The 12,524-nt window shown below is 42.3% G+C and overlaps 1 protein-coding gene across 7 annotated transcripts in view; it reads left to right on the forward strand.

Annotated features, from left to right (window-relative positions):
• AGFG1 (ArfGAP with FG repeats 1) overlaps positions 1-12,524 on the forward strand; it is a 429,459-nt gene that overhangs the window by 207,368 nt on the left and 209,567 nt on the right. For all 7 annotated transcript variants that reach the window (XM_078666216.1, XM_078666214.1, XM_078666215.1 and 4 more), the window contains 2 exons: positions 133-229; positions 11,376-11,455. In XM_078666216.1, coding sequence (XP_078522342.1) covers positions 133-229; positions 11,376-11,455 — 177 coding nt within the window. The remainder of the gene's footprint in view (positions 1-132; positions 230-11,375; positions 11,456-12,524) is intronic.

Raw genomic sequence — 12,524 nt, forward strand, 5'->3', positions numbered from 1 at the left:
ATCAGTAATGAGCAAAAAGGCTAATCATTTGAACATATAGAAGTGTACAAATCAGAGAACATGCCAATTTAAAATGTATAATGACGTTAAAAGGACAAAACAGGCATTTTATCTTTGGTGTTCATTTTCTAGGTGGAGGTGGCCAAGGAAGTGGCTTCGGCACAGCAGTGGCATCAGCGGCAGGTCCTACTGTTTCAGCACCAAGTCAACCAAGTTCCATTACAGACAAGTATGCAGCTCTAGCAGACTTAGACAGTGTGCTGAGCTCTCCAGCAACCTCTAGTAATGCATTTTCTTCCACCAGTAATGTTAGCAGGTACTCCTCTTGTTAGAAGTTAAAGTGATGTTCTGATCAGTTCTAAACAATCCACACATCCTGGAAGAGGACAAGGCAAGCATACAGGGGAAAGGATCTATAGAGTTTAATGTTTTTCTGAAGCCAGTTAGGACTAGCGAATTGAACTGCTGAAGGTTGCCTCCTAGACCAGGAGAGGCCTGACATCTGTTTCTTCACCGAAACCTGGCTACATAGCCTAGCCTCCCCTGATGTGGCTACTGCCTTCCCCCAGGACTACCAGCTGATCAGGCAAGATAGAGATGGGAGGAAAGGCGGAGGTGTTGTGGTGGCGGCCAGATCTCCCATTTCCATCTCCCTTCTTGAATCTTTTGCTAAACCGTTGTTTGAAATACTTATAGTCAACATCATGTATAATAAAACATCACTGGGAAGGGCAGCCCTTGTTTATAGACCACCGAGAGACAAAACCAAATTTCTCAATGCTCTTCTTGACACATTAGCCTCCCATGTGTTGGCCACAGATAATTTTATCCTGATAGGCGATTTTAATTTTCACGCTGAACTTACCCATGACGATAATATCTGCCATTTATTTTCCACCCTAGAAACACTCTCACTCTCTCAAAGAGTCATCGGACCTACTCATCAAGCGGGACACACTCTTGATTTGATTTTTACCAATCTCTCCAGCTTAAACTGTGAGCCCCCACTTCCTATGATGTGGACCGATCATCACCTTGTAAAGTTTAATTTTTGTATTCCTACAGACCCCAGACCTCTTAAACGTTTAGATACTAAATCAATACGGCCTGGCGTAAGCTGTCCTTAGAAGCTTTTTCTTCTGTCTTCACCCCCCCCTAACCCTCATATTACTGACATTAATTCTACCGCGGTTCAGTTAGAAGCATCTATTAGAGGCGCTTTGGACACTATTTGTCCAGGCCTGTTTGCCCTTATCGCGCTGCAAGGGGAAAGCACACCGTCCTCCGGCCCCCTGGTTCACAGAGGCCCTCAAGAAAGAAAAATCCACTTGTAAGAACTTGGAGAGACAGTGGCGTAAAAACTACGAAGGGCACCAAAAAGAGATCTACCGTAGGGCTAGAAATAGCTATCATTCGGCATGCATGAAAGCTAAAGCATGCTATGTCACCACGACCATAAACACAGCTATTAATAAATACCAGACTCTTTTTAACACGGTGAAGGAATTGGCTGGAGAAAATACAAGAGCGGATGCTCTCCCTCTTAGTACTCAGCAATGCCAGGACTTGGCGTCCTTCTTTACTGAAAAGATTGAGAAGATTGTCTCTAATATCGATAAAAATAGCACCACCTCTTCTAATCAAGAAGACACTTCTCAAATCTCTAAAGGCAATTGTCACCTTGAAGACTGGCCTCCCATTACATCGGATAAACTGAGGAAATTGCTTAAATCTATTAAATCAGGATCTCCTCGCGATCCTATTCCAATCAGCATCATCAGCCAACTAGAGGATTCCACCCTGATGCCCATTATAGAGATACTCAATGCATCTATGGAACAGGCCTCTGTTCCTGCTCTATGGAAACATGCCATAGTTAGCCCTTTGCTGAAAAAGCCAGCTGCCGATCCTACGATATTGGCCAATTATCGACCAATAGCGTTGCTTCCAGCCTTTTCTAAAATGTTGGAGAGGCATATTCATGAAGTTCTCTCCACATTTGTGGAAAATAATGAATTACTCCACCCGTCTCAGTCCGGTTTCAGGAGCGGCTTTTCCACCGAAACCTCCCTGCTTGGGATCACGGAAAAAATCCGAGAGCTCAGAGATGATGGCCAAACGGTGGCCCTGGTCCTATTGGACCTAAGCGCGGCCTTCGACACCATCTCTCACTCCAAACTGCTTATCAGGTTGGGGGAGAGTGGTGTCGAGGGCAAGGCGTTAGAATGGATCAAATCTTATCTATCCCTACGGACCTTCCAGATCATCTCCTCTGAGGCCTGCTCGGACGTTTTCTATTCTCCCCATGGTGTACCACAGGGATCTATTCTGAGTCCCCTTTTGTTTAATTTGTACCTCCGCCCATTAGCCTACCTTGCAGAGAACTCTGGTCTGGTTTTGATGACCTATGCAGACGATTCTCAGATTCTATTTTCACTATCTAAATCTGACCCGTCTGTTCCTTCTACACTTAAAACAGGCCTCCATGAAATTTTCTGCTGGATGTCGGCCAACCAACTTAAATTAAATGGGGAAAAAACGGAGGTCCTTCTCCTAGGGAACAGTAAAGATCTCTGGAGCGACTCCCATTGGCCGACCTCACTAGGCAAGCTCCCGACCCCAGCTTCCCAGGTCAGAAATCTCGGGGTCATCATTGATGACAACTTATCCATGGCGCAACAAGCAAATAAAGTGGCTGGCACTTGTTTTACTATTCTCAGATGGTTACGCAAGATTGTCTGGATGTTACCACCGACCACCCAGAAGACCGTAGTCAATGCCTTAGTGACATCTCGGCTTGACTACGGTAACATCTTGTACCTGGGTGCAAACAAAGCAGTAATAAGACGCTTACAACTGGTGCAAAATACTGCGGCCAGACTGCTTTGTAGAATCCCGAGATATGCCAGGATCACCAAACATCTTAGGGACCTGCACTGGCTCAGGGTCGAAAATCGATTCGCTTTAAAACCCTGATCTACCTTTTCAAAATCAAAGCAGGGACTGCTCCCAAGTACATTCAAGATCTCGCCAAGCCTTACCTACCCAACCGCAATCTTCGCTCAGTTACATCAGCGAACTTTGCGGTACCAAGGATTAAACGGGCTAGAATGGGCGGAAGATCCTTTTCATTTCTGGGTCCAACTCTTTGGAACACACTGCCCACTGCAATACGCAAAGAAGAAAACTATAGGAGTTTCAGAAAAAGTGTGAAAACCTGGCTGTTTGATAAATAATTTGCTTTCGGACCTGTTTTTCTCTAGTTGTGTTCTGTGTCTACGCTGTTTCGGCGCCGGGAAACCCTTTGTGGGTAGCTGTGCGCCTTATAAATGCTATAAAATAAATAAATAAATAAATATTATACCTGAAACCATAGTGAAGGTTAAATCTATAGCATCTCCCTGGTTTACAGTTGAACTCAAAGATGACAAATCAGCCTGTAGAACGGCAGAAAGACTGTGGAGAAAGACTGGAACATCAGTTAATCGTTTGAATTACAAACGGGTCCATGCAAATTACATGAAAAATATAAAAGCCGCTAAATCTGCCTACCTAACGATAAGGATAAAAAAAGCTGCAAATTCGAGCAAAGAATTATATAAAATAGTCAATGAATTCACCTCCCCGCAGATGGAGCGGCCCGAATTTGTGCCCACTGCTCCATGGGTTGACTCACTCGCAGTTTATTTTGACAATAAAATTAAGACTATCTATTCCACATTTGCTGCCCCTAAAACCGATTCTTTTCAAATCCAAGAGGCCCCTTCTGGCCATTCTCCCACCCTTGTCGAGTCTCCCTCCATTTTGGAATTTGAGCATACCACTGCGGCAGAAGTGTTGGAAACTCTTCTGAAGGTAAAATCTGGTTCCCCCACAGACTCTTTGGTCCCGCGTAAGTGTAACAAGATCTTTCCATCACTGGTTAGCTCCCTTACCGATATTTTCAATGCCTCATTTGATCTTGCTAGGTTCCCCAGCTGTTGGAAGGTGGCTCAGATTAAGCCTATTTTAAAAAAAAACAACAGTGACCCTACCATCCTGTCAAATTATAGGCCGATCTCACTCCTGCCTTACTTTGGTAAGGTACTGGAGCATCTTGTCAACAAGCGAGTCTCAACATTCATAGGGGAACAGGGCCTTCTCGACCCCTCCCAGTCGGGTTTCCGGGCTGCCCACGGGACCGAAACCGCCGTGGTCGAGGTAGTGGACAATATCCGCCTTTCTCTCGACCGGGGCGAGTCTGCCGTTCTTGTCCTACTGGATCTATCGGCCGCCTTTGACACCGTCTCCCACAGTGTTCTTTACCAACGACTGTGGGAGATTGGTGTCAGAGGCAAAGCACGTGCATGGTTTGAGAGCTATTTGGCCAGCCGGTACACCTATGTAAAAGTTGACACTCTGGAATCCAATAAAACTCCTCTCTCTGTTGGAGTTCCTCAAGGGTCGATTCTGAGTCCCCTCCTTTTTAACCTTTACCTCACTCCCCTGGCTAACATAATAAAGTCATATGGTTTTTCCACAGTGTCCTACGCAGACGACACTCAGGTGTTGATCACCTGTAGCCTGGATTTTTTTGACACCCGTTCCAGATTTCAGAATTGTATGATTGCCATCAAGGACTGGATGAGTACCAACAAACTCCAATTGAATTACAGCAAGACTGAAATAATGCTGTTTGGTAAGGCTAATCAGATATGGTCACAAGATTGGTGGCCGCAAGAAATGGGGCTTTGTCCGGAACCAAAAGAAGTAGTTCGTGACCTAGGAATCATGATTGAACCAACTCTCTCCATGCAGTCCCATGTTAATCTAGTGTCGCGCACCTGCTACGGCATCCTCCGCAGTTTACGTAAAATATTTAAATGGCTTCCCCTTGACTCTAGGAAACCCTTGATTCAGGGGCTTATTAGTCATTTAGATTACGGCAATGCCCTGTTTGCCTCCATAAATGAGTGTCTCTTGACTAAGTTACAAATAGTCCAGAATACCGCTGCGCGCCTGGTGCTTGGCTTGCCCCCTATATCACCATCTCTTCCCAGCCTCAGGGCATTACACTGGCTTCCTGTGCGCCAAAGAAGCCACTTCAAGATACTTAGCATGGTTCACAAACTTTTAACAGGAACTGGTCCTTCTTATCTGGCTAAGAAACTGGTCCTATATAATCCTTCCAGAGTTCTAAGATCCAGTTCCAAGTATCTTTTGGTTCAACCTAGGGCCAGAACCATGAGAAATGGCTGTCGGGCCTTCTCTTATTTAGCCCCGCTTCTCTGGAATAAACTGCCCCCTCACTTGTCATCCATCTCTAACCATCAGGCCTTTCGTAAGGGTCTGAAAACTTGGCTCTTCCCGCATTAACCAGCGCCACTCTCCTAACTCAGGGTCGTTGTCTCTTTCTGCTAAGCGCCTCGAGACCTTGCTGGTGATTTGCGCGCTATATAAGAATCTATGACTATGACTATGACTTGTGGTGCGTAATCAAATAGCAGTTTTTATTTCCCATATGCTTGCCGTTATGTTAAAAAAATAGGTCAAACATATTTTCTAGGGTAGCGGTGCAAATATGAAAATCATATCCATTGTTTTCAATTAAGATGTTTATTCAGTATATGCCTTTGATGCCATACTTTACTGGCTTTCTGTCAGTCTGATGTTAGTGATCCAGCGGTAATTTCACAGTAATTTCTCAATGCAAAACCTCATCTACCTCTATTTTATCGTTGAAAAGGTGTTGGGACCTTGACACCATGTATTACGGTCAGAAGACTTTACATAAAAATGAAAAATCAAAAATACAAATAATATTTAAGCCAATAAAGAGAGTTGGTGAGTATTTTAAAGGGTTTTATTTTCTAGTCAAAAGTTAAGTTTCTCTGACCCTTTATTCATTAGTCAAATATCAATCAGGTTAAAGAATTTGGAAAACAGGAAAAATAGAATGAATACAGGACATATTATAAGTTGCATACAAAATATTCCATAAAGAAAGGGAATAAGGCATCAAATGTCAATCAGAGTTATTTAAAGAGTTCAGGAAATATAATTCAAGAGTGAATGATGCTAGGCCAATAAATAATTAATAATTGGAAAACATCTCTCATAAAGAGAAATAAATGCAAAAGACAAATCTTTTCAAAACTAATTAATTAGTCAAAGCATGAACTTAAAAAAGTTTTAGCATCTATATCTAAACCTGTTCTATCCAGCTCCACTCTCTGCCCTGGTCTGATCCTCTGTGTCTCTGTGCTTCAGAGAAAGGCTGCTCCTGAAAATGCCCCTCCTTCACAGATTACAGAGGAATGTGATCTGCCTTGTCAAAAATATGACGTGCAAGGACTTCTCTGAAAAAATATGAGCAAGAACCCCCACCTCTACTTGGACGCATTATCCTCCCAGGCTGCACCCACAACTTTTCTCGTACCTAACCCATGTGATATCTGATCTCATCTGCCTCTGCTCCTCTCCTCCCTCTCAGACTAAGGCCCAAGGCTTAAACAGAAGCCACCACGCCCCCTAAGAGGCCATTTTTTATACTCTAATTCTTGACTGACTATACTACTAATGTTGCAGTTTTCAGAAAAGCTTGTACCTGATTGGTTAGCATAGATGGCATGAGGGTCTCACCATCCTGTTGACATTGGCAAATCCAACCCATACAAGTTTTAACAAAGGAAGCGTTAATGATTAATACAATTATATGTTTTAGAAACATTTACGAGGAAAAAATGTTTCAGTCTATTTCCTCCTTCCTGCCACATCGCACGCAGGAAAGACACATTCCACAAACACTGGAACATTGGCCCGATAACAAAAATGTACAGTTCACAGTGGCCTTGACTCCTTTGGCTCTTTACTTGAGGCACTTGGTAGTCCTGCGCATGCGTTTTTCTGCACGATTCTCAGCCATTCTGGATTCTTGGGCAGCCATTTAATCTTAGGCCCAAAAACAAAACAAGCACAAAAATAGTATTAATTTACGAAATAAAACCCATTATCTTTTACCTCCCCCATTCTAGTACCCTGTATAAATGATTACCAGGCAAAAGCTATTAGTTTAAAGCAGCTTTCTATTCATTTGTACACAACATGCAAATAAAAAAATGTGCAATGTACAACATAGCATAAAACATGCATCAGTGCAAATTTCTAAAGTGCACACTGTTAATACGTACTCATAGCAACATGCTCTAATGTTTTAGATAGCTTTTCATGCAAAAAGTGTTTTGTCCCGCGTGTAGTGTTTGCATGGTTAAACACACATTATAAGATGTGTTATGAACTGAATATGTATGGTCTAAATATGCAACAAAGCCAAAGTCTCTTAAGACAGGAATAGGGATTGTAGATTACAAGGAAAATGAGCTGGGAAGAAAGAACACATTCCATGATTATCTTCAAAGCTAAAAAAGGCCACTGAAATCACGAGTTTTTCTACACTGCAAAAAACCATATGTTAATTCAGCACAAGCATTTCAGACTGACTAGGCCTCATTTCACGTCTTTTACTTTGCTTGCACCAAAAGTGCCCCCTTTAAGAGCATTTGACTAGGCCTCATTTCATTTTCACTTACACCAAAATGTGCATCATTTTAAATGCAGTCTGAAGCACAAAAATAAAGCAATGCCTGACTCCAGATGAAATCTGAGCTACATCATTAGGAGTGTCTTACTGACTGATATGTTCAGCATTTATTCTGAGACATAGCAAAAACAAATAAAAAATTATAGAGTAGTATAATTAATAATTTAAAAGTGTCCACATAAGGCTCATTTTGGCATTTTTACATTATTGTGTGGTCTTGGCAAAATAATTTGTCATATAATTTGTCGCTCTGTAGCATATAGAAGAAACTGTTAAAAACTGGTCATTCCTGATCTCTGTCTTGCTAACATGAATACTAGACTGATGTATAATCCATCTGCTACTTAAAAATTCTGACTTCTGAGACGCTTAAGCCAAATGAAGCTTTAAAAACTTTTGCAGAGAAGCTTTTATCAGTTATACTTGGCCACGCACGCCCTCTCACCCGAGCAGTGCTCTCTCTGTCTGCTCAATCATTGGTTATTTCTGTTCACAGTATGATACTAGTTGTCCTGTGATGGGTGCAGAACATAGAGTGTACTGAATAGCCTCTAGGTGCAGTTAGCCTAAATAAACCTTTGACGCGGAAGCACAATCTACAAAGCCACAGATGTGTGTTTTGCCATTTTAAAAGAAAGAAAATTGAAGCTCAGTGACAAGCCGTCCTATAGCATCATACTACGTTTTACTTAGGAATGCCTAGAAAGAAATGGGGGTGCCCTACTGCACATTGCATAAGTCCCCTTGGTAGGTGAGTTTTGATCTGGTTGCACAGTCTGAAGCGCACTGAAGAGACTGTGCCGCCCCCGTTCTCCCAGTGGCTGTGCCGCCCCCGCTCTCCCAGTGGCTGTGCCGCCCCCTATCTCCCAGTGGCCCTGCCCCCTATCTCCCAGTGGCCCTGCCTTGCCCTCTATCTCCCAGTGACCCGATTTTTCCCCTCCCTTCCAGTGGCCCTCTCTTGCCCCTCTTCCATTCCCTGTTGCCTCGTTCATGCCTTTTTAGTCTTGTCTCGTCCCATCTCTCATTAAAATTAGTTGTATATCAGTTGCAGTGAGAGCCATTGATGACAGTCGCTAGCATTGGCTGATGTTCAACCATAGCAGTGCTTGTTAGAGATTTTGTTGTTTTTGTTACTCTTTCATTGAAGGATGGGGCTCCTAACTAAGTCACTAGAGCAGCATGCCCCTACCTTGTGGACTGACTTTTATTTTGGTGCTATATTGTTGGCAAGAGCCGCTAGTGATTTCCTCATGCGAAGTTATGTTGCATTACTCCAGAGCTGCAGATTTTATCCGGTGAATAAGTGATCTGAAAAAGGCTAATGATGGACTCCGTTTCTTTCATAGACCCCTAGGTTGCTTGTCATTCATGATGACAAGTTGTATGAGTTTCTGGCAGTGGATGAGGATGTTTGTTTTTAATTACGTCTAAGATGAATGAGCTGGAAGATACTGTAGATGGGTATTGGAACAAGAGTGGAGTAGGCCTTAGACACTAAGTGCTCAGGTCTCGCCCAACTCATTAGACTTTCACTTACATGAAGTATCCGGTTGAAATTATCAAACCACTGGAAGACATTCTGACGCAAGTGAGTGGTAAGTGGGAGCAGGGAATTGGCGAAACTGGAGAGTGGACAGGAGGCTGGGTTGGGCAGGGGACACTTATGTGCTCCTTCCATGAGATAGGAGAGCGTTGGGCAACGCATTGTGCGATTTTACTGGTGGTAAAATCTGATCCCGTGTTCCCACACCTGGGAAAACCCAGTGCAGGAAAGCTGGGCTAGTTTGAAATCTGGAGCTATGGGATTCATTTCAATGTTTTTTTCACCGTGCACAAGGCTTGTTCTGCCCAAATGTTTGGATACCTGCTGAAACTGGCTCCCCATTACTACCATCTAGCAGTGTGTGTTACACATGCCTGCACCCACTGCCTCCACCTACTGAAAGGTTGTGTCGAAAGACTGTGGAATGCCTACATCAGGGCTTGACCCAAATTGAATGCTCTTTAGGAAACACTTGCACTGTCTAAAAATGCCTTTGATTGCTATATGCCCAGGAGAAAGGTCACAAATAGGACATCAAACTAGGTATTCACCTAAACTGATAGGACACGAAATTAACTCATTTTTGATAACAGACTTACCTTGTCAGTATAACCACAGAGCTCTAAAGTGATCACAAGGTAAAGCAAGGTGCTTTAGAAAGTTTCAAAAGTTATAAGTACTGCTCTGCAATATTTCTCACAGTTTTGGTTGTAAGTTAATTAATCATGCTAATAGATGCATGGAAAAATGCAAGCTTTTCTGCATGTCTCAAAAGTGCAAGGCTTTTGCTTGCTACCGTAACTTTATTGTATTTTGATTTGTTTGTGTTGTGCTTCATACCTCCGTCGAGGCAACAAGCACTTTGTCGCTGGTCGGTTAGATTTGCGTGGCAGGGGGTGCTTCTTTAGAATGTGGTCTTTTTGGAAGTGATGGGTGTTATTTATGAGGTGGAGACTTGCTGCAATAATGTGGTCAACATATAGGTACGCTTGGATTCAAAGTGATGCAGAAAGGTGAAAGACAAGAGTTGAGTATTCACTTGCATTGATACCGTGCTTTTAAAACTGTTCTGTTCTAAACGTATCATGTGTTTGGTAACCATCGAGTTACCACCATTCCAAAATTCGATTGGATGTCTATTATATATATGCTCACTGGTAGGCAGTCCAGAGAGTCACCTACTAAATGGAGAATTAACTTCTGCCAATGCATGACTTTTTGAAAGAAAGGATGTTCTAGTGTGGGGTCACTCTGAAGGTGGGGTGGAACCTAGTTTGGCAAGAGATGCAAAGCTTAAATTGAAAAATGGCAGATTGTGTGCATGGGTTGCAGTGTTTTGAATGCAGGAAGCTTTTAATTGGATATGTCCACCCACCATTTGCCAATGTAGGGATTGACCGGTCGGTTAGATATGGCTTAGAAGATGTCTGGCTGATGCTTTCAGAATTAACTAGAGCTTGTGAAGTTAATAAAGTCCACAGAGTTAAAGACAATTCTTATAAGGAAGATGGAGAAGCACCAATGTCATGGTGCCAAATATTGGAATTTGCCTGATAGACTTCAAATAAACTGGACAAACTTCCCGTTTGCTAACTTAATTTACTTGTGGTACAAATGAGTGTACTTCGAGTCCAAGATCACTCCAAGATCTCTCTTCAGTTGTGGGTAGTGCCAGTCACTGCAGCTAATGGCACCCGCATCAAAGACCAGGTGAGTTTTGAGCCTTAGAATGGTTTTGTCCTGGAAATAGTGGCAACTCCTACTAAGACTACAACAAGGTCAGGCGGGGCTGAGGTATATTTTGAAGACTAAGGTAGATCTAGTAGAACCTTGTGTGTCACTTGTTGAAGAGGCAAATGTTTCTGAGATGGAAGGGTGGTGGGGACAAGAAGAGGGGTGCTTGGTGATTTGTGATGTCAGAGGCGGAGGAGAGGGCTGGTCGCAAAAGAGCAGAGACTCCTTTTAGCACTGGCAGTAGCCTTGAGATCATTCCAGAAGGCAGTCAAGGCTTTTACTTGTTGAGACCTAGTTTCTTCTGTTATACTATTGCAAGACTTTTTCTCTTCTTACAGTGTCTTGTTTTTAACTCTGAAAAAGATAAATCTCAAGATTAGAAAACCGATTTCCTGCTATTTTGTAAGTGCGCATAATATTTAGTATAAGCTTTCTGAATGTTAAGCTGATAAAAATATTTAATATTATAGTCATCCTAAAATATAAAAAGTGTAACTCCCTCATTTAATTTGTTTTCAGCAATATGTTTAGAACTGTACAAGTGGGTGCCCCATCACAGACAAACTCTGCTTCCTCAAACGCAACACCTCCATTTGCAGGTATGTAAACAGGCACTGAGGTTTGTAAACAGGAATTCTAGCTTATTGACAATATTTGATTCCTTGCTCTTTGGGTGTACTTGAGTATCCTCTTAAGTGGTGTTATCCCATCATTTTGTTTAGACTTAACATTTCACAGATATCTGTCAATATGTTGTTTTCAAGGGCACTACTTTTTACTGGCCATTTGGCAATCTTTTAGCGTACGTGTCATGCATGGAAACATTTACAAACCATCATAAATGACATCCGGATGACCTGTTCTGAAAATGAGAAATATATGGTCGTTATCTAGTTTGGAAAAGTTAAAAAGCTGTAGTTTTTCCAAATGTAAAGATTTTGGCGTAGCAGATAGTGGAAATAACGGAATAACTCATATTTTGTACTGCGTAACATATTTTTCATCGTGTGCCATTTTTAGGAGTGCAATCTTAATCTCTGCTGAGGAGTACTAAACCTCTAGATGAGCAGGGTGTGGGGAGGAAATAAATGAACAAGTGAAAATCGATTAAAACTAGCTCTACGATATGCTAAACAATTGTAATAATGCATTCATAGGCTAGGATTAAAAGAAATGCAACTATGCCAGAGGGGAATTCAATCTGTCACAATCTGCTACTCTAGAGGTTTAGTATTCTTCATTGTCTCCACTAAAACATCCCTGAGCTCCTTCTCTTAGAAAGGTGGTTGTAGCTGCACTACGACCAGGTTTATAGTGCAAGGAGATCCCCTATGGTGAAGCATCCCACTTTCGAGTGGGTGAGGGGAATCGTCCTAAGAAAGGGATACCCCAACATTTAATTATTGAACTAGACCCAGTGACATTCTATTGTGTTTTCTACATATATACACGCCCCATAGACGCACACTTACAGTCCTACACGCATACAATCACACACACCTTTTTTTTTTAAACACAAAATTGAGGAGCAACTGCAGTATTTTTGTTAAAGTGCATGCTTGAAGTAACTATAACTTGAGCCTTTGCCATGCACTGCTAATTATCTCACACATTACACCACTCATGACATATTCTGTTACATCATTGATAAATTTACTATGACATTGA

This window comes from Lissotriton helveticus, chromosome 11 (assembly GCF_964261635.1).
Source record: "Lissotriton helveticus chromosome 11, aLisHel1.1, whole genome shotgun sequence".
Lineage (NCBI taxonomy): Eukaryota > Metazoa > Chordata > Amphibia > Caudata > Salamandridae > Lissotriton > Lissotriton helveticus.